General features: G+C 36.8%; 1 protein-coding gene across 1 annotated transcript; it reads left to right on the top strand.

Annotated features, from left to right (window-relative positions):
* On the top strand, nucleotides 1-27,290 carry LOC125810644 (probable magnesium transporter NIPA8). Its single transcript, XM_049490112.1, has 14 exons — nucleotides 1-223; nucleotides 3,987-4,074; nucleotides 4,154-4,215; nucleotides 9,546-9,631; nucleotides 9,779-9,852; nucleotides 12,570-12,672; nucleotides 19,860-19,988; nucleotides 20,069-20,168; nucleotides 20,279-20,398; nucleotides 21,305-21,395; nucleotides 21,474-21,537; nucleotides 26,657-26,753; nucleotides 26,833-27,046; nucleotides 27,185-27,290. Exons 1-14 carry the CDS (start codon nucleotides 131-133, stop codon nucleotides 27,235-27,237), a joined length of 1,374 nt encoding a protein of 457 aa, XP_049346069.1. The 5' UTR covers nucleotides 1-130; the 3' UTR covers nucleotides 27,238-27,290.
* Nucleotides 27,291-27,874: the final 584 nt, after the last annotated feature.

The following is a 27,874-nucleotide window of genomic DNA, read 5'->3' on the forward strand; positions in this document are numbered from 1 at the left end:
TTCCTAGCCTCACGGATCTGATTATCTTCGGCGGTGATGCTCCTGCTCCTCGAAAGTCGACCAAAGTTGCAAAAACACTACTCACTTCACTCTGAACAATCTTTGAGGCTCTTCCTGATCTCTTCCATCCATGGGCGAGTGGGTAATTGGAGCCGTTATCAACTTGTTTGGAAGCATTGCCATTAACTTTGGAACCAACCTCCTTAAGTTAGGTCATGATGAGGTACTTTCTAACCTTTATTTTGAGGTTCCACATTACAGAAATATCTGCCCTGTGCTTTGATGTTCCTGATCTCTTCCATTAGTTTGTGCTCACATTGGTTGTCTTAAAGTGTAGGCAAATGAATAATTGCTTAACTTAGAAAAGAGGAAATTGATTAGGTCAAGGTCTAATTCTGGTGAAGTATAGTGTCCATGTCCACGCCAAATTAAAATAATTGGGGACTCCATATTTGAGCATGCAATGCAACACTTGTCTCTTTTTTTTGTTTAGAAGGAAAAAAAAAGTCTCGCAATTCATGCTCAAATATGGAATGCAACACGTGGTGCTACAAAGGGGATATACTCTCATTTAATATAGTATGGTTCACTTTTACTATTGTTTCTTCGCTCTCTCTATTTTTTTTTCGTACCTTTTTTTTTTGTGTAATGGAAGGAAGTAGGATTCCAAATGGTACCTTTGAGTTGATGGATGACTTTAGACAAATAACTTGTTTGTTTGTACACTTCCATTCCCATTACACCTGTCTATTTATGGGTTTCTCTTTTTGTTGCAATCATTGATTGGACGCATTAAGAAGTATTCATGATGCATCAGTGTTGAATTTAATGTGATATTATCTACTTAGGCATTAGTTTTCATTTCTGTACAAACTTTGATGAGAGAGATGGACAACACATGTTCTTTTTGGCTTACTAAATCTATCCAACAATCTTAAATGCAAGTATTAAGGCAAATAATAGTGACTCAATACTGTTGGACTAATAATGGAATTGTGATACACTTTGGTTATGCGGGTTGATAACATGGCTGCATAAGAAGTGACTCAAACACTTTTGATTTTACGAGATAAAAATAGGGTTGGATAGAGGACACGTTGAAGTTGATCAATGTTTTCCGTAAGTCATATTACACATATATGAAGCAAGATTATTTAGGGGGTGATAGGTGCGTCCAATATTAGAGGGGAACATGAAGTAAGAAGAGGGGAACAAGAGAACCAATAAAGTTATGACAAACTTCCAAAGTTCATTGAGGACATGAAATTAGTAGACTTGATATGGAAGGGGGAAAGTATTCATGGAAGAGGGGTGATAGACATGTAAGTGCAGCAAGATTGGATAGATTTCTCATCTCTTATGAAATAGATGACATCTTCGGACACATCAAACAATCTATAATACAAAGAATAGTTTTAGATCATGCTCCCATTGTGCTATAGTGTGGAGAACGGAAAAAATTAAAATCTTACTTCAAGTTTGAGAACTAGTGATGGCTGCAGCCAAAAGGCTTCAATGAGAGGGTAAAGGATTGGTGGGACTTATTCAATTATGAGGGCAATCCTGTATTTATTCTAATGGCAAAACTGAGAGCTCTAAAAATTAAACTAAAGGAATGGAGTAAGACAATATAGGGGAACTTAGGGACTCAAAAACAAAATGTCTTGGCTCAACTAGATGCAATAGAGTAGATACATGAGAGCAGAGCTTTACAGTAGGAGAATATTGCCTCCATATTATCTCTCACAATGGAATTTTAAGACATAATAAGGAAGGAGGCGATTGTTTGGAGACAAAGATCCAGAGCAACATGGCTAAAATACGGGTATAAGAAGACAAGCTTTTTCCACAAAATTGAAAATGTCCTTAGGAAATTCAATACCACTGACAAGTTGAAGGTGGGTAGGGTAATGGTGGAGGATCCAAAAGAGGTGAAGACAAAGATAGTCTCATACTTTGACTATACGTAGAAACAAAGGAATGAATACCATATCTACAAATGGAAAACTGTCCCAAAATTATTGATAAGAACTTGTTATTGATGGCACCTTTTGAATTCCAGGAGATTTTGGAAAGCATTAAAGCTTGTGCAGGGGACAAGGCACCTCACCTAATGGATACTCTATGGAGTTCTTAAGTAGTGTTGAGAAATTATCAGAATGGAGCTTGTAGCAACAATTCAAAATTTTCATGAGAAGGATTTCTTAAAAAGAAGTATGGAAATGCACCTAAGGGTGGCCTAATTGTCAATGAATTGGTTGAGAACCTTGATGTCTTAGGTTCAAAACTCAGTGGAGACAAAAAATACTAGGTGATTCTTTCCATCTGTCCTAGCCTTGGTGGATATAATTTCTTGGTACCTGTTGCTGGTGGGAGGTGGCAGGTTTCACGTGAAATTAGTCGAGGTGCGCGAATGCTGGCCTGGAACCACGATCATAAAAAAAAAGAGAAGTATGAAAGCTACCTTTGTAACATTGATTCCAAAGGAAGCAGGGGCAAAAGGGCTAAATGACCACAAACCCATAAGCTTAATTGGGGGAGTGTACAAGATCATAGCCAAGCTTCTGACAGAAAGGCCGAAGAAGGTAATTCATGGTTTGGTTGATAGACAACAAATGACCTTTCATCAAAGGTAGACAAATAATGGATGTAGTGTTAGTTACAAATGAATATGTGGACTCTAGACAAGGTAGTAGGAAGCCATGAATTGTTTGCAAGTTGGACATTCAGAAGGCTTATGACCATCTGAATTGGAAGTTCTTATTATCACTGCCGGAGAAAATGGGGTTTGGTCCTAGGTGGATCAAATGGATATCACAATGTATACACAGAGTCAGATTCTCAATATTAATCAATAGGGAACCTAATGGGTTTTCCCCATCTCAGAGAGGTCTGAGACAAGGTGATCCCTTGCCTCTTTTTTTTTTTCATATTAACTATGGAAGGAATGAACAACCTATTGAATAAGGCGAAGAGGAAAGGATGGATCAAAGGTTTCCAAATGGGAGAGAAAAATAGTTTGGAGGTAATACACCTTCGGTATACATATACAAATGACACCTTGATATTCTGTGAGGCAATAGAGGAATAAGTCCTAATTTTGAGGGTTATCTTTATTATTTTTGAAGTAGTCTCTGGGTTGCATCTAATCTGGGAAAATAGTTTCATATACCCCATCAACACAGTAGATGAGATAGAGAACCTTGCAAGTAGACTTGGGGGTAAGGTGGGAGAGATGCCAACAACTTACCTTGGAATGCCTTTGGGAACTAAAAGTAAATCAACAAGGATTTGGAATGTGGAGAAATGAACAAGGATATTAACAAATTTGAAGAGCCAATACCTATATAGGGGTGGTAGATTGATACTAATTAATAGTGAACCGGACACTTTACTTTCTTATTTGATGTCTATCTTTCCAATACTTGCTAGTGTAAGTAAAAGAATAGATGCATTGAGAAGGAACTTCTTCCGACAGGGAAAAGAAGACAAGAAGAAGTATCACCTAGCCAATAGTTTACTGTATTTAAATCTTGAAACTTACATACAAATAGAATGATGCCAATTGTCAACCATGTTGTACCGTCTCAAATGAAAAGTGTGCCAAATAAATTGGAAAAAAATGAGTCATTATCCACGGAAAATCTCCCGCTGATGAATTATTTAAGAAGCTCTTCAACGAATAATATGCTTGACATCAATATAACGGAGACATGCCTGTTATCTAACAAGGAGGCATAGGTTGGTGTAGAAGTGTTCACTTCCATTTGTTCAGTTGTTGGAATTAGTATAATCTTGTAAGAGCGTCTGCATTTGTTTTTGAGTTCTTCTTTGTCGCATGTTATGAGAGGTTTGCGTAATGATTTATTGGTATGGCTGTATTTTGATATTCTTTTGTTCTTTTCTTTCTTTTCTTGTTATCCTCTGTCACCAGAGGCTCAACTTGTATTTTCTTTAGTAGCTCTAATGAATCATAAATATTTCAGAGGGAGAAGTACTCTGTGCTGGGTAATGAGGTAACAAATGTAAAGTCTACAATGAAGCCAATTATATACTTCCAAACATGGAGAGTTGGTAAGCATTGCTTTTGAGTTTGTCTCTTTACAAGTACTGATCCCATTTTAGTGTATTGATGGTGTTATCTTTTACACAGGTATTCTATTCTTTGCTATAGGAAATTGTCTCAATTTCGTTTCATTTGGATATGCTGCTCAGGTCCGTACTTATTGGTTCTTGTCTAGTTTGTCTTCAAATTTAGTGGGCTGTGTTGACTTTGGGCACGAAAAGTAGGTAAACTAGGGGCAGTGTTATCAAAAGCGAAAATCACAAAAAAGCTTTAAGGTCTATTGGGGCTTTAAGCACCAAGCGCTAATAAAGGGCTTTAAAGAAAAAAGGTGTAAATTGAGAAAAAAAATACTAATATATATGTTTAGTCCAAGACTAATAATGTTTTTTGAGAAGACGTCCAGGACTAATACTAATAAGCATGAATCATCATATATTTATATAAAAGAGAACCTAGGCCCGCCTACGTGGCGCCACCACAAGTCAGGATTTCCTTTTAAATTTATTTATTTCCAAAACTAGCCTTCCCCTTTCATGAAAAGTTGTGACTTTTATGAAGAGTTGCAACTTTTATGAAAAGTTATAACTTTTATGAAAGGTTGTCACCTTTTCGAAGGGTTGTAACTTTTCCAAAGAGTCGTGACCTTTATGATATGGCACAATAAACATTTGTTCACACTACTCTTTGTTGTCAATAAATAGAGGGATTTCCTCTCATTTTAAAACAACGAAAATTTTGAACTACTTTTTCTTCTTCTGCACAATTAAATATTCGTGTACTTTACTCCTGTTGAGTGGTTCACTCACACCATTGTTTTTGTATCAATACACTGGTGAATAAAATCGTTCTATCCTGAGAGGATCTATTCCTTTAAACCTCGGGTACTAGAGGGGAATAATTTCCTTAAGGAGACACTGTATATTCAGTGGGCTCGATTTTTCCTTTCTGTTTCATTCTATTGTTATAGATCCTGGTATGTTTTTTAACAATTATTAATTTATGCGTTATTAATTGCTGTTTTTGAGTACATGTTTTAAACTATGTTGTTTATGTTTCTACAAAGTTATTGTTATAAGTATTTGTTAGTACAAATTAAATAATATACGTTAATTGAGTATTTACACATGTTTTCTCTACTAAAATTGTTGAAGGTACAATAAAAAAATTTCCTTAAAGATCTACACTACCATCTCTGGAAGACAAAATTCAAATTTGGTATGCCATTGTAAGGACATAAAGACCTTAAAAGCTTCATCTCACCTTGATGTGCGAAGTGAACTAGGAAAAGAAGACAATAATTAATAAACTTTTGACATGGGTTCAATGATATGCCGGATGACCTATAGAGGAATATGACTAGACTGGAGCCTGTTTTAATCGCAAATACATAGATAACTACACAATAAATTAATTGCCAATATTCAATATGAAGTATGGACAAATTCTCAAGTTTACTGTAAGTTGTAAATACTTTTCTTGTAGTAATAAAAGGGTTTCTTGACACTGCAATTGGAATAGAAGTGTATCAAATTGAACTTCATCACTGCGGTATGTTGATTTTTAAAGAACACCCAAACAAACTGAATAGTTTTGTGTAATAATTTTTCCTTTCAAGTATATATAATAAGTTGAATTGTTGTCCAATTTGATACATTCTCTGTTTAATTTTCCATTTTAATAATTACTTCTGATACATTTGAATGAGGAACTTTAAAATGATATATGTAAAGCAAGAGGTAGGGCTGAACTTTCTACACGATAGAATTAGAATATTTTTTCACTTTTTTCGGCCTTTAAAATTTTATTTATCCTTTCACCAACGATTATTTATTTATTAGAAAATTTAATATCTCAGGTTGATGTTCATTTGATTCCCCAAAATATCAAATAGTACCACTTCCTAGAAGCAAAAGGATAAATTATAAAATCAAATTAAAGATGATTGATTGAAGTATAAATGATAAGATGTTATAATTATTATTTTCCTTTAATTTTTTTTTTTTGGAAAATAAAAAAATATTATTTTCCTTTACATTATTAATGTTCGTTACTACGTAATCTTGTATCTAAGATAATATAGTATTTTAGTTTTAATGATCGATAAGTTTTAAGTATTATTTTATAAATCCCGTCATATTAAATTTCCTCGCGAGGCGCGGGTAATTTTACTAGTTATAAATATATGGATAAATTTTCTTAAAAATATTATGATAAGTGAGATATCAATTGTTTAGTGCCAGCCTCTTTCGGAGCGGCTAGGAAAAATATGTCTTAGAGCCTTAATAATGACATTGAAGTGTAGCACTCACCATGTTTTGTGCCTCACTTCAGGGCTTAACCACATTTTTAACAACATTGATCAGGGGAGAGGGAGAGGGGGAGGTTACAACCAACTTGCCTAATATTATGTTGAGGTGTAAAACAATTGAGTTACTGCTGCGTAAGGTTTAGGGTATAACCCAACCGACACAACTTATTCCTATTTCTTTTTCTTTCATTGAATCTCTTTCAGAAAAGGTCCAACATCCATAGAATAAGAGGCAAATCAAATTGAGTGTTCTTGCTGCAATTCTTTGCATTTTCCTTTTCATTTTACTGTAGACAAGCTTGTGAGATGGTGTGATTGATAATCTATTTGAGAAAGAAGCCTCGTAGGTAATATCTGTTGAAAATGATTCTGTGTTGAGTAAAAATGTTTTTTGATTTATTTATGAAGACCGAAAAAGGGTAAAAAATGCCCTTAACCTATGTTAACGACAACTAACACATACTAGTGTAATCCCAGAGGTCCGGTAAGGGTGGTATGTACGCATCCTTACCCCTACCTTAAACCAAGTGATATGAACAAAAATGCTCTTTGTTAATAGTTTGGTCCAAAAATGCCCACATTGTTAATAGTTTGACCCCAAAAATGCCCCTATTGTTACTTAATTCAGCCAAAAATGCTCCTTTCCTAATAAAGATATTGTTTCTTTTCTTTTTAGCACATTCTTTTTCCTGATAAAAATGATGTTTTTAAAGAACATTTTTCTTGTTTCGTTTCTTTGAAAATTCCCCTTTTTAATGATAATTTTTTTTAAAAATAAAATCCCTTTAACTAATAAGAAAAATAGAATAGATCTTTTCTTCTTAATCTCGTTTTATCAATTACAACAAAACAACCTCATGCCCTTTTTAAACTGATAATATATGTATATATATATATATAAAAGATCAAGTAACCCCACCATTAATTTTCCTATAGGTAATGATAATTTTTTTTCTTGATAAAATATGAAATTTTTTTATTTCTTAATCTTTTTCGATTTGAAATAAGATAAGCATTAGCTAATATATTCCTTGATTTTTAACTCAAAATGAAAAAGGTCAACAATAATAACCCCATCATTGATATTTTAAAGATATTTTGTGATTTGAAACAATGTAATAATTTTCATTTTTTTATTTTTTATTATCATTATAGAAACGAAACTAATGATGGGTTATTATGATCTTATATATACGACCTATATTATAGGTTAAAAAATAAATGACATTATTTGATTTTAATTGATAAAACGAGATTGAAATGAAAAGTAGTTTCTTGCCGCTTTTTATTAGTAAAGGGATTTTAAAATTAAGAAACAAGAAATGGGTCCTTCAAAAACATTATTTTTATTTGGAAAAATGTGTTTAAAATGATAAGATACAATATGTTTTATCACAAAAATGACTTTTTTGACTCAATTAATTAACAATAAGGGCATTTTTGGCAAAACTATTAATAGAGGCCATTTTTTGTTCAATTTCACATAGTTTGGTATTTTTGACTCTTCTCCGTATAAAAAAAGGTTTTTTTGATTTAATTTAACCTCCTTTTTTGGTTTTCATTTTTTGCTTTAGAATACCGACTAACTTATTCCCCATGAAATGGTACTCTCTCTGTCCCTAATTACTTGTCCACTTTTGAATTGACACACATATTAAGAAAGCAATGATTGACATAGTAAGTTTACTATTTTACTATTAATTATGAAGTGGATGAATTAAAAACTTAAGATTTTCAAAAAGTTGTACCTTTTTCAAAAGATATATTGAGCACCTTGTTGATCAGACAAGTAGAAATGATACAAAGCAAGGGTCATCAAAAGAAACAATACAAAGCAAGATTGAATAAATGAACCTTCATCCAAGTACGAACAAGATTGAAAGAATCAAATCACTTTAACGAAAGCATTATGGTTCATCACAATCCTAGCTAGAACGTTTAGTTACAAATCATATCCAAGAACAACGCAAAACATATGTAGATGAAAACTATCCATCAAAATATTCTTCGTATCGAAGAAAAGCCCAAGAGTTATTCTCCATAAAAATGCTTAGATCTTAAGAATCAAAAGATGACTATTTAAGGCTTGCTGTTAGAGAGTTGAAGTCACAATGGCCCTGATAAAAAAGAAAAAAAAAGGAAACGAGAGCTGCAGTCACAATTTCCATCTCAGTTTGAATGCTAGCTCAAATCAATTTCAGCACTTCAATTTGGCAGTCTGCAGTCGGTAATTAAGGTGCTGCAGTTGATGCACTACTTGGAACTCTTGTCTGCGGTTGCAGGCTCAGTGGGACATCCCTTTTTCTCACTCTGTTCTCATTGTCTAATGTTTCCTTCTTGCTTTCTCATTACCACTTTTCATCTATCCTTCTTCCCATGCATAAAAAACACAACCATGAGATTCATCCTCAAATTGATTAAAATTCACTAAACAATAAGCGCAAAATTGTTCCTTGATAGGGGAATTGCCAGACATTATGCAAAATATCACATTTATCCGGTGGTTCATGCAGTTCAACACTATCTGTTTGTCATTTTGACTAATTTATGAAGTAAATCATGCATGACTTAATTTGTATTTTTAAAATATAAATCTACATGCATATAAAAGATATCACCAGCCAAAAGGGTTTTGTTTCCATTTTGTAGCGTAAATCGTAATGGTAAAATCATAATACATATAGCTTCTTAGCTTGTTTTTCAACATAAGTAAGTGAACTTTGTAGTGATGTTGCTACTTTTAGATAAAGAAAAGAATAGAAAGAGATTGGTCTAAAAAGGAAAAAGGCTTCAGTTTTTATTTAATGAACATGCTTATGAGAAGTCTAATGGTTGGGCACAAGCATGTAGTCAGATGGATTACAAGGATGCAACCTGTTGGGTGTACGACTGACTACAAGATTGGGTGTACAAACTATCAAGACTAGTTTTCCGCTCTCATCTCTGATTTTCTCACTCTTTCAACACATCACGCATGGTGTTGCTTTAGTTGATTAGAATAAAAGGGTCAAAACTGAAACAGTTATTCTTCCTGCGCATCTCCTTAAATGATGCATTATCTGTTGTTTTTTACACAGTATCAGTTTCAGTGCATTAGCAGCAAAATTTACCTTTCTGGATGATGTGTATTTTGTTTTTTCCTTTATCATCTTGGTGTTTCCTCTTTGGCAGTCACTTCTAGCAGCTTTGGGATCTATACAATTTGTCTCGAACATAGCTTTTGCCTACTTTGTTTTGAACAAAACAGTGACAATCAAGTAAGATAACATTTAAATTTCTTCTATTAAAATCAATAAGGACCTGAGTATAGACTACCAGCAATTCATAGAATTGATTGCTGATGTATGATACTTATTATCCTCATTATACAAGTTACAGTCTGATAAATATCTTTCGTATTGCAGTGTACTGGTAGCCACTGCCTTTATTGTTCTTGGAAACATCTTCCTTGTGGCCTTTGGCAACCACCAGTCACCTGGTATGTGATGGAAGGTGAAAAGCTTGTTGTTTTAGTTGCTTGTATTTGTACAGAATATTGGGTGTCTTCCATAGAGTATCATATTTTGTATACCTAAAAAAAAGAGTACCATATTTTGTACATTCAATCAATTTTTGGATACTACTTGTATACGGGAGTTGTTCCAATATAAATAAAATTATTTACCTTACAAAAGAATATCTCATACCATGAAAATCTGTTATAGGACTGACATATAGTCGACTCCCTACTTGATGCTTCTAAGTTGATCCCGTACTATGACAGTGCCTTGTATATATCTTGGGCGAAATGGTCTGATGGACCCTTATACTTGTATCAGTTTGTAATTAAGACCCTTTTACTTAACCATTTGTCAGTTGAACCCTTAAACCCTTAGACTCGATTAAAATGATACTTTTAAGCCCCTCCAACCATGTGTGTAGCTCACTCTCCTTTACATAAATGACATGTCATATCCACGTCATATATATTAGTGCCATGTCATAAATTTCATCTTTTTTTAAAAATTATTAACCAAAATTATTTAATAAAAGGTAAAATAATAAAAATTTAATTTATTCTTTAAAGTAAACCTCCATACATCTGATTCTCCTCATTTTCTCTGTTCACGGCCAACATCTACCGGAGAAGCCATCGCTGGCGTCGTCGCCACTTTTGCTGGCGAAATCACATATACTCTCTCCCTCACCTGTCTTCATCTCCGCCGCACACCATCACCATTTCCTTTCCGCCTCCAACCATCACAAAACCAACAACCTAAGCCACCGCATCACTAGATCTGGCCGAAAAACCTCTTCACCGCCATGACCATTGGGATACAAAACTGTTCTCAAGACTATTAGAAGCTCCAAAGCAAAACTTGGTATCATTGCCAACAACTGTCCTCCTATCAGGAAGTCTGAGATAGAGTACTATGCTATGTTGGCAGCGGTTGGAGTACAGTATTATTGACCCAGGTGATTCTGACATTATTAAAAGCTTGCCTGCTGACCAGTGAAGAGGCATTTGATTTGATGCTGTTTTGGATCCTATTCGGAAGTTGCCCGATTGTTATTAAGAAAAGTAGCTACGATTGATGAGTTTGGCAACTTTATTTATCACTTGTTGGAAGAATGCTTTGATGATGTGTAATCTGATTTTAACAATTTTCTTGAGTAATTGTTCAATCTACTATGTAGACTTTGATCTGTTAAAAAAATAAATAAAATTTAACCCAAAAATTTGCTTTTCCACCTTGCTTGGAAGACATGGTTGATTTTCTAGGGTTAAGAGTTTGGATCTGTTGATGATAACTCTCTCCTAACCCAAATAGTTACGTTTTTGTTAACTTTTGGGATGTTTCTATGTTCACTGAATGAATCAGGATGGGGCACTTGGTCCTTTCCAATATATACGGACATGTATTGTGGTGCCTTTGCCTATCAATAATTCATATTGGCGTTAAAAAAAAAAAGTTATTCACTCGCCTAAAGGAGCGTGGAGTTACACACTTTTGCCAACTCAGACATTTTAATGCCACATAAGTGTGGTCAATGGTCAGAGGGATTTGTTAAATTGTGTTTTATTGAGTCTAATGGTTCAGTTGACAAATGATTAAGTAAAAGGGTCCAGAATACAAATTGATACAAGTACAAGGGTCCATCATACCATTTCGCCTATATCTTGCTACCAGCACTTTCGATCTTATTTTTTGTAAAAAAACCAGGAACCCATGTTATTTGCTTATGAGACTGTTCAGACCATTTTAGCATATACACTCAAGTAAAGTGAAATTTATGCTAGATGATGGTGGAAAGGTTGTTGATTTATGCTAAAACAACTTTGTTACTCTTGTATTTTGAAGCCTGTTTTGAACAACATTTTTATTGAGCCGAGGGTCTATCGGAAACACCCTCTCTGCACCACAAAGGTAGGGGAAGGTTTGCATACACCCCACACTTCCTAGACCCCACTTGTAGGATTACATTGGGTAGTTGTCTTATCAATAACCCGTAAGACCTAAAGTGGCTGAATTGAGAAGGGGAAGAAGGCCTATGAAAGTTGCAGGAAAAGGATTGTACATAGTATATTCAGCAGATGTAGGCTGCATATTATGTCTATAAGTTGCCATAAGGTTAAACTATTTACCTTATCAAAAAAAATAAGTCGCCAATAAGGTTGCATGCTACTAGACTGCTTGAGCATTTGATCTTTTTCTGATTGTGTTGTACCCTGATGTGTCTTTTCGCTGCTCGGTGATCTTCATACTTGAATCAGTTCTGGTTACTTGAGTCCTTGTGCATGCTGCCAGCTTAAGTTGAAAATTTACCCACTTTTCATGTGACGTCAGTAACAAGCCTTATTACCCCATAATTCTATTGTTGTTCTTTATTTCCTTTTTTTTTTCTTGCTAAGAAATTGGAATTTCGGGTATTACTCTTAGAGCATGAGGCAAATTGTTCAAACCATTCAGAGAGCCAATTCCTTACTTAAAAATGGGGATACTAAGATAATATATTTTCCAACAAAGAGAAATGTGTCATTCTTTTTGGTACATACTAACTATGCATTTAGACAATCATATGCTCTGCTTTATAGTAATGTATGATTGTATATGCTTTCATGTTTACCTTATCGAACCAAATAAAGTAGAAAAGAAGAAAAGATTGTTACTTGCTTCCAACAGATTATATTTTATTATCATCCTTTCTTTGTAGTTTACACGCCGGAGCAGTTGGCTGAGAAGTACAGCAACATTACGTTTCTTCTATACTGTCTCACTTTGGTCTTAGTTGTTGCTTTACATCATTCAATATACAAGTAAGTCACAATGGCACAGTCAATAATCTCTGTACCTTTTTTTGGTGTCAAGTAATAGTATTTGATGCTGTTCGAGTTCTTCAAAAATACCATTGGGTGTGTGTCGGATCCTTCAAAAACTATGCATTTTTGGATGATATGACATGGGTGCGGCAACATTTTTGGAGGGTCTGAGCAACATAGATAATATTCTTTATAAATAACATGTCAAATACTTCAAAAAAAGAAAAAAAAATAACATGTCAAATACCGTGACTTATAAAAACTTAGCCTACTAGAAGTAATGAATTGGGATATATACCTTCAAAGTAAATTTCGAAAATTTAACATCTTTAACCTACTTATTGACCAAACGAGTTATTGATGGCTATAACCAGGTGAAAATAAAACTCTTGCTATAACCTGTGGCGCTTGCTCCTTGTGATGTCTTTCCTGCCTTCATCTCCAGTTATGGACTTCAACTTCTCTTTGTTCTCCACGCATGCTTATACATGCCACAACTAAAGTGACTATGCTAAGGATTGCTGTGTGTCCCTTTTGATTCTTCATGGCTATGATTATAGTCAATTATCAACTTAAGTGGGACTAGTTCTACTTTTGTAAGTCAGGTTCATTGAATTTTGTCAGAACATGAATACGTATATACAATCCTACTTAGAATAGGAACAGTAATCCTAGTTAGAAAAGGAGTCTAACATTGTGTGTATAAGTAGGGTCTCAATGTAACAATGTAGATACACAATTGAATAGTATTCTTCTCCTATAATTCTCACATGCAAACTTCACTTAACACCCATGAGGTCGTGTGTTTGAAACTTGCCAGCCCTTGTTTTATCCATTTTTAAAGCTTCTTTTAGCTAAAAAGAGAAAAACCCAAGGAAAAGTTGGATACAAAATTCGAACCCACTTCCTTTAGGTGGAGAAAAGGAGCTTTGCGGCAATTTCAACCAGTGCACCGAACTCCTCTGTGTCTTAGGGTGCCTACTAAAATATATTTTCATATCTCAAGGTATATATATACATATATATACATAACTTTCTTTCTCAAGAAAAATATATACATAACTTTTCCGAAGTTAACAGGTGCACGTACACTCCACCCTTCCACGTGGGTTCACCTCTATATACTGGTAAATTTAGAAGTGGATGCTAAGAGCTGTTTGGTCAGAAGTTTTACTCTCCCTTCTTTTTAGGTTCTTCCTGGTTTTGGAAGTACAATGTTCTCAACAATCGGAATTACTTCCTGATTTTTTTGGATTGATCCAAATTTCCAATCAACATAGGACTGTTTTAATGAATAAGAGAATGCTAGATTTGCTCACACTCTAGAATCAGATTTTGTAACCAGTAAAAGCCTATAGAGATATCACTTGGCCAGCCTTATCAAAGGTAAAAAAAGAGATTGCCACTAGGGTTTAGTAGTTGAAGAAATGTCGTGTTCGTAGAAAGAAGAGAAGGTTGACATATACCGGACGAGAACTCTAGCTTTACTTGTTCCCAGAAATGTCTGTGTCATTTGAGTGGAGTGGGATCATATTGCTTTTCCTAGAAACATGTAAGGTCGAGTGATTCAATATAAGCTAAAATGGGGTAGTGTCACAACCTAAAGTATACCCTAGGCGTAACATGGCGTATAGAACCCCGAGAGGCCCTAGACAAGCCACTTAACATACATCATTACATTGTACAAGATAATAGAATTAAAGCCTTAGATAATATTTCATACATCAATAGAGTTTGACAAAAAGCGGAAGTTTAATCATAAGTCTCAAAGCCATCTAATACATCATAAGGAAAGTGATTGGGACGTAACCCATACATCACATACAAAGTTGAAAACAAAAATGACATAAAACAATAAAGAATCTCAGTCCTCAAAATATGAGGACTCACCAGTCTTCGAAGCCTATGAAGGATCAACTAGCCACGAGTATGAGAGGTAGGAGCGTTAGACCCTTCATTAGTGAAACAATGTAGGCACACGTATGCATTAGCACATGGAATGTACTAAGTATGAGGCAATATGCATAAACATGAACATGATAATATACATGACTTAAAACGAATAACGAAACAATTAAAAGCTTATAGAGAAGAAATGACATAAAGATCATAAAACATAGTCAAATACATTAACATAAAGGATATTAGAAAAACTTGAAGAAAACATAGTCATTGTTTGGGATATTAGTTTTAACCGACAATAAGACCATGAGAGCTATATCATGTAATCTGGTATATTCCTCATACCGAAAGAAGGAAAAAACTACTTGCCAAGGTAGAATCCGTACATAATCCACTCGCTAGGTCACTTAAGACATCCTACGGGGCACGTAGTTTGGGACTAGAGGTTGCTAGTAGAGAATACCCTATTTGAGCCTCCACCTCGAAGCCCTCTTGGTGCTAAGTCTAATTCCAACGGAATAGATAAAAGTCAAAATACCAATTTAACATAGGGAAATGCAATGATCACTACCAATCCATGTCTTTCGAGATCAAAACATAGAATAACTCCTTAAACATAATTCAACATGAATGAGAAAACCTTTCAGCAATGTGAATTCATTTGTGAGAAATACCTTTCACAATCATGATCATCATAGTAAGTGAGAAATCCTTTCACAATAGCATCAATACTTTCCTTTCAAAACATCATCAATTCATTTACAATAACTTCATGAAAACATGCATATCTTCATAAATTCATAATTCATAGTTCATGGATTCATCATAGGATCATGGTTGAAAAACATAATTTAGGCATGGGTAAATGAAATTTCAACTAAATATCATAGATTAACATCAAGTAATGCATTAGAAGACTTTATTAATGATAATCAATCATAATTGGATGAAATCCACATTTATTGAATTGAAACCCTAACTTGAATCAATTGAAATTGAATTGGGGAATTGAAATCCTTGGGGACCCCATGGAGGAAAGGACTCCATGAGTGAATACACACATACCTTGATCCTTTAGGCCCAAGAAAAATGGAGAATTGGTAGACTTGAATGGAACCCTAGCTCTTTTCTTCTTCCTTAAAGTTGAGAGAATTGGGAGTATGAATTTGGTCAAGTTTAGGGAATTTAGGAGAATGAGTTGAAATGGGTAAATTGGGGGCTTAAAACGTTTATATAGGGCTCAAGGTAGAAGGAAAACGACATAGTTTTGGGTTAAAACAATTAGAAAAAGACCCAAAAGGCCTTTCAAAATAACTTTCGAGCCTCTCCTACGGTTCCTAGGTCCTTCTACCGACTGGTCACCGTAGATAGGTTCAGAAGCTATTATTTAGAAACTATTATTTAGACCAACTTTTGACGGACCCCATGTACGACTTGTAGGTCTTCTTGTGGTCTGTGCATGCCATCCGTAGAAACCAACTTTACCCCTAAAAATTTCACAAAGTCTTGGACTCACCTACGAGACCTACCTACGACTCATACAATGGTTAACAAACCGTCCTGGTGAACCATAAAAAGGGGTACTGGGACGTGATTTTTTTTTGAAATTTATTTCCACTTCCTACGTTGCCATCTACGGACCGTAGAAGCATCTACGGTCCGTAGATGGGACCTGAAACCAGACTTCAGTTCAGAAATTTAATTTTCTCCTTTTTCCAAGTTCCAAGGTATTACAGGTAGTTTGGTGGTGAATTTGGATGTAGTCCCATTCCTTTAAAAAATGGTGTGGTCAGGTTAGGTCATAAAATACAAGATGTGTATTGATTATTTTCCTAATAAAAAAAAGTAAAAATACAGGATGGCTTCCAGAGAGAAGCTCATACTTCTCTCTAAATTCTAGGAAGATGGAGAACATGTCTTTCAAGGAAGCTTTAGCTTGACCAACTTTGGATTTAGGAGGAAGATGTCAAAGGAAGGAGCCATCGAGAGAGCCCATCTTCTCTCTGTCGGAAGAACATACTTTAAAGAGAAGGACTTTTGAAATCCTATTTGGTTGGGCTTTTTCTAAATGGGTAGGTTCATCGAAGGTCGTTTGAAACTGTGTAGTGGCTATGTTGAAGATTACGCAAATGAACGACACCCATTTCTTGTTTCGTTTTGTTAATGAGGAGCAAGCGCTGGAGATTCTCAATGGAGGAAAACGATGGTTCAATGGTAATTTTCTGTTTTGGACCGGTGGACAGAGTATGAAGGATGTGTTGATCCACACTTACCTGACGACATGGTGATGATCAATATGGTGGGTCTTCCAGTTCATCTATGGCGTATTGATCTGTTTAGAAAAGTTGGGATCTCTGGGGCTTTTGTGAATGTGAAATATAGCTCGCACGACATGTCTAGGGTGAGAATAATGGTGAAAAATGTGGGGAGGGTACTTGTTTCCTTAGAGGTAGTTGATGGTGATTTGGGTTATAGAATTTGGTTATTATTGGAGTTGTGATTTGTGAAGTTGTCGATAGAAGTGGAGGAGAATAAGGAAGTAGCTAGGATTGGAGAACCTTTAGTTGGTGGGGATGATAATGGGGTGGCTGGCAAAAAGGTCTTTTGTTGCCGATAGTAAGGGGAAGGCAAACTGTTGTGGAGAGGAAGAGGGAAAACGATGGTAAATATGAGAGGGAGGCAAAATGCACCCAAGGGTGTAGCCTAGTGGTAATTGAAGTGGTTGAGAGCTATGAGATCTCAGGTTCAAACTCAACGGAGACGAAGATACTAGGCGATTCTTCCCATCTGTCCTAACCTTGGTGGGCGTAGTTACCGGGTACCTGTTGTTGGTGAGAGGTCACATGTATCCTGTGAAACTAGTCGAAGTTCGCGAAAGCTGGTCTGGACACCATGGTCACAAAAAAGAAGAAGGGGGGAGGCAAAATCCTATAAAGGGGAAAAGCTTCCTTACCCATGAGTCGGTGAACAGGGGTGGAAGTAGAGAGTGGACCAGTTCAACCACTTGAAAACCCCCCTTCTTAAACCTATTGAGCTGATAGGCTCACAGAACTGTATGAATAGCCAGAACCCTAATGTTTTGGTGTCAGAAATCAATTGTCAAGTCTAGAAAACCCTTGATCGAGGTTCGACCTTGAGTTGTGAGGCATGTGCATGGTCTGGGCGCTTGATTCCAGCAACCTGGGGGCATCATAAGATGGATTCCATGGATCATGCAGCTTCAACTAGCCAGTATCTAGGCTTTGATGAGAAGGAAATCACAAATCCAGTCCGAAATGGGGGCTGTTTTGACCACACGAATTTCTTTCTGGTGTTAGGGCAACGGGAGTTGCAGAGTTTCTAGGGCTGTGCACTTGAGTAATAACATTTTATCACTCATTGATTTTGGCTTTCACAGACAATCGCATCTTCGAGACCAATTCCAACAATATCGAGGTTGGAATTAAATTCTAGTTAGACCCCGACCGCTTTCTTGGAACTAATTGATAGGCACTTCGTTTTCTATAGAACAAGCAGGGTGATATGCAGCATCAATCAAGGTAAAGGGGTAGTCACCGCCTGTGCTATAATGCACTAAAGCCCTCCACCCCACCAAAAAGTAAAATAGCCGTGGTGCCTACTTGTGACACATATGGCTTGCTATAGATGATTGTTGTCCATTATTGTTATCAAGTAAACAAAATCACTTCATAAATCAAAGGCCAAAAAAAGACCATAAACAAGAAGTATACCAAAAAGTAAAGAACCTATAAAGATATATGGTTCTCTACAAAAGACACCCAATTGTCTGAACATTCCTGAACTACATGAGTGCACCAAAAATAAATCAGGGACTGCCCCCAAGGCCTAGCTCAAGTGGCAAAAGGTGGAGGATTTGTGGCTTAGGTCGCAGGTTCAAGCCCACACCATGCAAAGCGAAGCCCGGTATTTAAGTGGAGAAGGGTAGAGGGGAGGGCCCATTATCCACCGAGTTTAGAAGGCTGTGATTGGTCCAAACGGCGGGTCACAAACGGATTTCTCGGTTATCAAAAAAATAAATAAGGGACTGGAGACTACTCCTTAACTGCCCAAAACTCAATTCTACTCCTTTAAAAGCCCTCCTATTTCTCTCTCTCCAAATTATCTACAGCAAAGCTAGAGGAACAACATTTCATGCTTTGCTCTTCTCATTGCTTCTTTCAGCTTTCTAGTAAAACCCCAGATCCTTCACAGACTTTGGCATCACCAAGACGTACCAAACCAACTGAATATATCCCACCAGAGTGTTGTTGCCAGGCTGCAGTGTAGTAGAAGATGAACTACATCTTCACTTGCCTCTTTGCATAAGTAACACCTGCTGATACAAACAACTTTTCTTTTCCGAAGGTTTTCTGTCGTCAAAATCACCCCTGTAGCAGCTAACCATGTGAAGAAACAACACCTTCCTGGGCACCTTAGGAATCCAAATCTACTTTGCACGAAAGCCTCCTTCATCCTTGCCAAAAGCTTCTCATAAAAGGACTTCACAAAAAAATCACCATTGTCCCCAACTTCCATCTCACGGTACAAGGTCTTTTGAATGGCTCACAATGCTGATGGAGCAAAACTAACAATCCTTGAAATTTGTTCACCTCCCAATCCTGGAAATCTCTCCTAAACCGCAAATCCTAGAACGTATCTTCTCCTTGTGTCCCCCTAATTTGCTGGATTACCGTCTCCCTTTGACAAGGTAACCTGTAAATGCTTGGAAACTCACATGTTACCCCAAAAGCTCTCTCTACTCCCATCCCCTATCCTAAAGGATATATCATAAAAAAAAATCTACCCAACCCTTGATGATATTCCTCCACACTCCACATCCAAATGGTAATGTTAGATGATTGGTGTCATTGTAGGGATTATATCTTTTTGTAAGGTTTTTGCTTTTTGGTATAATTTTTGTAAATGAGTGGGTCTTGCCATTCATTGGTGGAATTTATTATGCTCTCTGTGCCACAGTTCCACTTTATGTGTCCTAGTTACTAATTGAAGTGTCAAAGGATACTTTCCTTGACCATAATTTTTTTAAATTCTTTTAAAATATTTTGAATTGTTTACTATTGTGACCTATAATACTTTTTATATAGTTTCTAAATATATAAATTTATTTCAAAATAAATTTAAATTGGATATCCTTCTAAACATTGCAGCAGTAGAAAGCACAATGCTAAGTTTGAAAAACAACAAATCATTAATTTGTCATATTTTCTATAGATCTGTATTGGAGAAAGAGGATGCTTATCTCGGTAATGTCAATCATGCAGGAGAGGAGAACTGATGCTTGCTGTCCCTATGAATGAAAGTAAGCCATATTGGCACATGCTGCTTCCATTTTCGTATGCAGTTGTTTCAGGTGCTGTTGGATCATGTTCGGTATTGTTTGCGAAGTCTCTGTAAGTGGAATATATGGTTCTTTGCCTTCTATGGAAGAACTGAATTTTATACATTTGACGCTGATTACTTCTATTTGTAGTTCAAACATGTTAAGATTGTCCATGTCAAGTGGTTATTCATTGCACAGCTGGTTCACGTATTCCATGCTCCTGCTGTTTCTTAGTACAGCTGGATTTTGGGTAATAGTGATGGACTCGTTCATTGCGTTATCGTTCAATTGTTGTAAAATAGAATACTTGAAACATGTGTAATTCAACTGATTCTGTTCTTGAATTTATCATCTTTGCAGATGGCAAGGTTAAATGAAGGACTTTCGTTCTTTGACGCAATACTTATTGTCCCTATGTTTCAAATCACTTGGACGTTTTTCTCCATTTGTACAGGATTTGTGTACTTTCAGGAATACCAGGTTTGCTCGTTCTCCGTGTCTACGGCAGGGCATGTTCTCCTCACCCTTTCCTTTTCTAAAATGGATGTAAAGAATTAGAAATGAATGTGTGTTGGGCATAAATTGCTTGATTATTTCCTCAAACATGTTTGGGTTTAAAATAGCGTTTACAAGTAGTCCTAAAGAGGAAAGGGAAATAAGTCCTAATTTTAGTTGCACAAATATAGGGATTCTAAATCTTTCCCATATTTACAAAGAGTAATCACTTCTCATACTACTAATTTTCAAGTTCTAACAGCCTTTCTCAAGTGGGAATGTACATATTATTTGCTCTCAACATGCCACTAATACAGATTCAACACTGGAGTTACAGTGACTTTATGATAATGCCTTCTAACTGATCACTGGGGTTGATAAAACCTGTCGCAATGCACCTTGACTCAATTTTTTGTTGAATGAATGACAATTTACTTCTATATGCTTTGTTCTTTCGTGAAATACTGGGTTAAAGCAATGTATATTGCAGCTTGATTGTCACAGATCAATTGCATTGGTGCACCTCCTGTACCTCTCAACACTTCAAGATCTTTCTTTAGGATATAAGCTTACATGTGGCCAAAGCCATTACTCGATATTCCACTGTGGCTCTTGATCTAGTTGCTACATCTTGCTTTTCCAAAATAATAGATTTCCTCCTGTAACAAGAACTTAGTTCTAATTACAGAACTATTAGGATTCCAAACCTTACCATATTTACAAGGAGCGTGCTCTTGCTATATTGACAATCTAACAATAAAGTTGGGAGAAAGATCTATGGTCTCCATTTTGGTAGTCTAGTTGATTGCTGTATCTAGGATGACAATTGTTTCAACTTTGATTTTCAAGTGAGTTTGCAGACTAAAAACCTAAAATTGTAAATTTACACAGGTCTTTGATGCATTAAGAACGACAATGTTTATTCTTGGAATGATTTCTGTATTTGTGGGCATTTCTTTGCTTGCCCCAGATGAATCAAAAGGTATTGTCATTTTAAATCACAGGTTCTTGATAATAAAATGTGCCTAGGGCATGAAAGACTTAAAAGTAATATCTGCAGGAGGTGAAGTGAAGGATGGTTCTTTAGTTTCAACAACTTCAAATTTGTCACAGGATGAGGAGAGGTATGTGGTCTCCACCTCTTATTATGTAGACATTGATTATTGGAGATTGAGTAGTAAATTCTTGCTTTTATCTTGTTAGAATAGAAATAAGTATTTCCTACTTAGAATAGAAATAAGAATAGGAATAGGAATAGGAATAAGAATAGGAATCCTAGTTGGAAAAGGATTCCAATGTAGTGTCTATAAATAGGGTCTCAATGTAACTATTTAGATACACAATTCAATAATATTTTTCATATATATTTCTCACATGGTATCAGAGCATTGGTGAGAACAAACAAGTCACCGTATGTCTATGTCAATTTTCGGTGACTGTTGGGTCTGATTTTGTTATACTTTTTTCTTTCTGTGGGTGTTGTGCGAAAACCAACACCACCACGAGGCTCGGAAAGCCCCCGCGACCAAACCCCAGCCAAAACCACCGGAAAAAACCACCCCACGCGCTCTCACGCGCCTATCGGAGGTGGCAGTTTCCGGCGAGATCTGTCTCACGCGCCGGCGCGTGAGGGCTTTTCTGATCATATTTTTTTGAGATTTTTTTGACAGTTGGGGTCGTCCAGCCAATCCGACCAGGCCCATACTGTTTTTGACCAGATCCGATCGCCGGAATTAGAGTTCCAGCTATTTCCAGGCAGTTTCCGGCGACTTTTCTTCGAGATTTGAATTTTCCGAGACAAATTTAGCATAATGTCTTTTGGGTGTGATGTTTTTGGTTCCAAAAATATGGGGATTGGAAGTTCTAGCCCTATAATCACTTCAGAACTTTTATTGGGAAGTTCAAACTATTTATCTTGGGCTTCCTCGGTTGAGTTGTGGTGCAAGGGTCAAGGTGTCCAAGATCACTTAACGAACAAGGCTTATGAGGTAGATGTAAAGGCAAAGACTAGTGAGGAAGATGCAAAAGCCAAAGCACAATGGGAGAAAGTAGATGCTCAATTATGTAGTCTCCTATGGCGTTCTATTGATTTCAAGTTGATGCCCTTGTTTCGCCCATTCCAGACGTGTTATACAGTTTGGGAAAAGGCTCGTGCTTTATACACTAATGACATATCTCGATTCTATGATGTGATATCTCGATTGACCAACTTAAAGAAACAAGAATCCGATATGTCTACTTACTTAGGACAGGTACAGGCAGTCATGGAGGAATTTGACACATTAATGCCAGTTACTACGAATGTGGAAAAACAACAAGAACACAGACAAACATTGTTTCTAGTTCTTACTCTTGCTGGACTTCCTCCTGATCATGATTCTGTACGTGATCAGATTTTAGCTAGCCCTACAGTTCCTACAATCGATGAATTATTCTCTCGTCTCCTTCGTCTTGCGGCACCTCCCAGTCACAAGGTAGTTTCATCACCCACTGTTGACTCATCTATTCTTGCATCTCAAACCTTTGAAAAGCGTACATATCAATCTATGGAGAATCGGCGAGGAGGAGGGCGTTTTGGGAAACCTCGATCCAAGTGTAGTCATTGTCATAAGCCTGGACACACTCGTGATATATGTTATATTTTGCATGGTCCACCACCCAGTTATGATCCTATTGTTCTAAAGGAATATAATGAGTTCCTTCGAAATCGCGCAAGTAAACAGACATCTCCACCAGTAGCATATGGTGCTCAACCTAATCAACCATCCAATAATGCTCATATTGCTCAGACAGAATATGATGAGTTCCTTCAGTATCGTGCAAATAAGCAAACGTCTCCACAAGTAGTTTCGGTTGCACAACCTGATGTCTCTGTTGCGGGTAATTCTTTTGCTTGTGTGTCGCAATCTAGTACTCTTGGAACATGGGTCATGGACTCTGGGGCTTCTGATCATATCTCTGGTAATAAATCACTTTTATCCGATATTGTTTATTCACAATCTCTTCCAGCTATTACTTTAGCCAATGGGATCCAAACCAAACCAAAAGGGGTTGGAAAAGCCAAACCCCTATCTTCTGTCACCCTAGACTCTGTTCTTTATGTCCCTGGTTCTCCTTTTAATCTAGCATCTGTTAGTCGTTTGACGAAAGCCCTACATTGTAGTATAACTTTTTTCGATGATTTTTTTCTCATGCAGGACCGCAGTACGGGACAGATGATTGGAACAGGACATGAATCACAAGGCCTTTACTATCTTACCTCTTCAAATTCCTTAGCAGCATGCTCCGTTACAGATTCCCCAGATTTAATTCACAAACGTTTGGGACATCCGAGTCTATCCAAACTGCAAAAGATGGTGCCTAGTTTGTCTAGTTTATCCACATTAGATTGTGAGTCGTGTCAACTTGGGAAACACACTCGTGCTACGTTTTCTCGTAGTACTGAGGGTCGTTCAGAGTCTATTTTTTCATTAGTTCATTCTGATATTTGGGGTCCTAGTAGAGTCAGTTCCACCTTAGGATTTCGTTATTTTGTTAGTTTCATTGATGATTATTCAAAATGTACTTGGGTTTTCTTAATGAAAGATCGTTCTGAGTTATTTTCTATTTTCAAAAGTTTCTTTGCTGAAATACAAAATCAGTTTGGTGTTTCTATTCGTACTTTTCGTAGTGATAATGCCTTAGAATACTTATCCTCCCAATTTCGGGAGTTTATGACTCACCAAGGCATTATTCACCAGACTACTTGTCCATACACCGCTCAACAAAATGGTGTAGCTGAAAGAAAAAATCGGCATCTTATTGAGACCGCTCGTACTCTTCTCCTTGAATCCAATGTTCCATTGCGTTTTTGGGGAGATGCAGTTCTTACGTCTTGTTATTTGATAAATAGAATGCCCTCTTCTTCTATTCAGAATCAGGTTCCCCATTCCATACTGTTTCCTCAGTCACATCTCTATCCTATCCCTCCTCGTGTCTTTGGGAGCACATGCTTCGTTCATAACTTAGCCCCAGGAAAAGATAAATTAGCTCCTCGTGCCCTCAAATGTGTCTTTCTTGGTTACTCTCGAGTCCAAAAAGGGTATCGTTGTTATTCACATGATCTTCATCGATACCTTATGTCTGCTGATGTTACATTTTTTGAGTCTCAGCCTTACTATACATCTTCTGATCATCCTGATGTCTCTATGGTCTTACCCATACCTCAGGTTTTACCTGTGCCAACCTGTGTGGAATCTACGGTTACTTCTACATCTCCAGTTGTAGTGCCACCACTACTAACTTATCATCGCCGTCCACGTCCAACCCTAGTCCCAGATGATTCATGTCATGCGCCAGACCCTGCTCCTACTGCGGACTTGCCTCCTCCTAGCCAACCGCTTGCACTTCAAAAAGGTATACGATCCACTCGAAATACTAACCCACATTATACCTTCTTAAGTTATCATCGTCTATCATCACCCCATTATGCATTTGTGTCGTCTTTGTCCTCTATTTCCATTCCTAAGACTACAGGTGAAGCACTTTCTCATTCTGGATGGAGGCAGGCTATGGTTGATGAGATGTCTGCTTTACATAAGAGTGGTACTTGGGAGCTTGTCTCCCTTCCTGCAGGTAAATCTACTGTTGGTTGTCGTTGGGTTTATGCAATCAAAATTGGTCCAGACGGTCAGGTTGATCGACTTAAGGCTCGCCTTGTTGCCAAAGGGTATACTCAGATATTTGGGCTAGATTATAGTGACACTTTCGCTCCTGTGGCTAAAATTGCATCTGTTCGTCTTTTTCTATCTATGGCTGCCGTTCGTCATTGGCCTCTTCATCAGTTGGACATTAAGAATGCTTTTCTGCATGGTGATCTTGAGGAAGAAGTCTATATGGAGCAACCACCTGATTTTGTTGCTCAGGGGGAGTCTAGTAGCCTTGTATGTCGATTGCGCAGGTCACTCTATGGTCTAAAACAGTCTCCTCGAGCTTGGTTCGAGAAGTTCAGCCAAGTCGATGTATCTATTTGGTTGTTTACGTTGATGATATTGTTATCACCGGTAATGATCAAGATGGTATCACCGATTTGAAGCAACATCTCTTTAAGCACTTCCAAACTAAAGACCTTGGCAGATTGAAGTATTTTCTAGGTATTGAGGTTGCTCAGTCTAGATCAGGTATTGTTATTTCTCAGCGCAAGTATGCCTTAGACATTCTTGAGGAGACAGGGATGATGGGATGTAGACCTGTTGACACTCCTATGGATCCGAATGTTAAACTTCTTCCAGGACAGGGGGAGCCACTTAGTAATCCTGAAAGGTATAGACGACTTGTTGGAAAGTTGAATTATCTCACAGTGACTAGACCTGACATCTCTTTTCCTGTGAGTGTTGTAAGTCAGTTTATGACTTCCCCTTGTGATAGTCATTGGGAAGCAGTTGTTCGTATTCTGCGATATATAAAGTCAGCTCCCGGTAAAGGACTACTCTTTGAGGATCAAGGCCATGAGCATATCATTGGATATACAGACGCTGATTGGGCAGGATCACCCTCTGACAGACGTTCGACATCCGGATATTGTGTTTTAGTAGGAGGTAATTTGGTGTCGTGGAAGAGCAAGAAACAGAATGTGGTTGCTCGATCTAGTGCAGAATCAGAATATCGAGCAATGGCGACAACAACTTGTGAGCTAGTTTGGATCAAACAGTTGCTGGGAGAACTAAAATTTGGCAAAGTTGATAAGATGGAACTTGTGTGTGATAATCAAGCGGCTCTTCATATCGCATCAAATCCAGTGTTTCATGAAAGGACTAAGCACATTGAGATTGACTGTCACTTTGTCAGAGAAAAGATACTCTCGGGAGATATTGTTACGAAATTTGTGAAGTCAAATGATCAGCTTGCAGATATCTTCACCAAGTCCCTCACATGTCCTCGTATTAATTACATCTGTAACAAGCTAGGTACATATGATTTGTATGCACCAGCTTGAGGGGGAGTGTTAGAATAGAAATAAGTATTTCCTACTTAGAATAGAAATAAGAATAGGAATAGGAATAGGAATCCTAGTTGGAAAAGGATTCCAATGTAGTGTCTATAAATAGGGTCTCAATGTAACTATTTAGATACACAATTCAATAATATTTTTCGTATATATTTCTCACAATCTCGTCATTAATTCCTCATGGTTAAAATTGCTTAGCAGAATGACCTGTTATTCCCTGATTCCTGCCTTTATATTGGTATTTATGCACATGTCAGGCTGTTAATGCCATCTGAAGACTCCCAAATTAAGGATATAAGATCATTTGGACGAGTTATGCTGATGAAAGCTGCTAATATGATTGTAAAGGCAAAGGTTCTGATGGTTGTCCGTATTTACTATTCCATGAAGAATACTGCATGCTTACATATCTAAAGAATATACTTTCACACAGGCTGCATGTTCAGTATCACTAGGCTTTGGTGAAGACTCACTTCATGCATCATCAGTGCTGGTGATGCCCATGGTTTCATCGAAAATAACAGGCTTCCGAGGAGGCGGTCTTGATCGGGCAAAAATATTATCTGTTCGAGGACCAGGTTGGAACAAATTCGCAGTTGATAAAGATAGTGAGACAATCCTGGAGACAACTGCGATGTTGCCCCAAGGTATCAACTTGGACTAGGAGAGCGTTGCATTGGTTTGTGGAGATGGACATGCCAATGGTGTTTATTTCTTATTCCTTATGGAGAATTGTGTCTCTACTTCCCATTTACTAATTGTACACTTTATTATTCCACTCGTAGTCTGTCAGAAGGCAGCAGATGCTGGGACGGGGAGGGGAACAGCATATGTTTGAAGAGGTAGGGCTAGCTAGCATGATTTGTAAGGGGAATATACTACGTTGATGAATGTTCATTTATCTCTTTTAGAGGCATAATCTTATAAATTGTTTTTGTAGTTTACGAGAATACTAGGTTTGACTGTAAGGCAAGACATTCTGCATTAGCTGCTGGCTGTTGATAGTTTGAGCTCGCGTGATTGTTTTACTAGTGTAATTAATGTTCTGGTTTCCTCTGTCTGGTGCTGGCGCATATGATTCTGGCTGCAACCTAATCAACTACATAGCCTTAAACAGAGAATTAAATGGTCTTTTAGAATCATGAACTCTAGATACACCAGCAGAGTACACTTTTTTCTAACTATTTTTTAAGTTTGAGTTTATTTTAGAGGTAAGTGTCAGAAATACACCTGAATTATCCTTTTTTTTTTAGTTTCATACCTAAACTAAACACACCTGAATTATCCTTTTTTTTTGAGTTTCATACCTAAACTAAACACTCTCTTTTATTTGAAAAAACATTGACACATAATATTCCACCTGGATTAAATCTTTCACCTTGACAAAAATTAAATAATAAACTATTAATATTAATTAAAAATTATCACTATTCCGAAAATTAATATTTTTTTAAAAATAAAATTTAAATTAATTT

This window comes from Solanum verrucosum, unplaced genomic scaffold (assembly GCF_900185275.1).
Source record: "Solanum verrucosum unplaced genomic scaffold, falcon-dt-bn FXZP01000032.1, whole genome shotgun sequence".
Classification (NCBI taxonomy): Eukaryota; Viridiplantae; Streptophyta; class Magnoliopsida; order Solanales; family Solanaceae; genus Solanum; species Solanum verrucosum.

Excerpts from the sequence above, each read along its gene's own strand:
- LOC125810644 (XM_049490112.1), top strand. The coding sequence starts at position 131 with ATGGGCGAGTGGGTAATTGGAGCCGTTATCAACTTGTTTGGAAGCATT. Across the intron at positions 4,216-9,545 it reads CATTTGGATATGCTGCTCAG|TCACTTCTAGCAGCTTTGGG; the intron begins GTCCGTACTTAT and ends CCTCTTTGGCAG. Across the intron at positions 27,047-27,184 it reads AACTGCGATGTTGCCCCAAG|TCTGTCAGAAGGCAGCAGAT; the intron begins GTATCAACTTGG and ends TTCCACTCGTAG.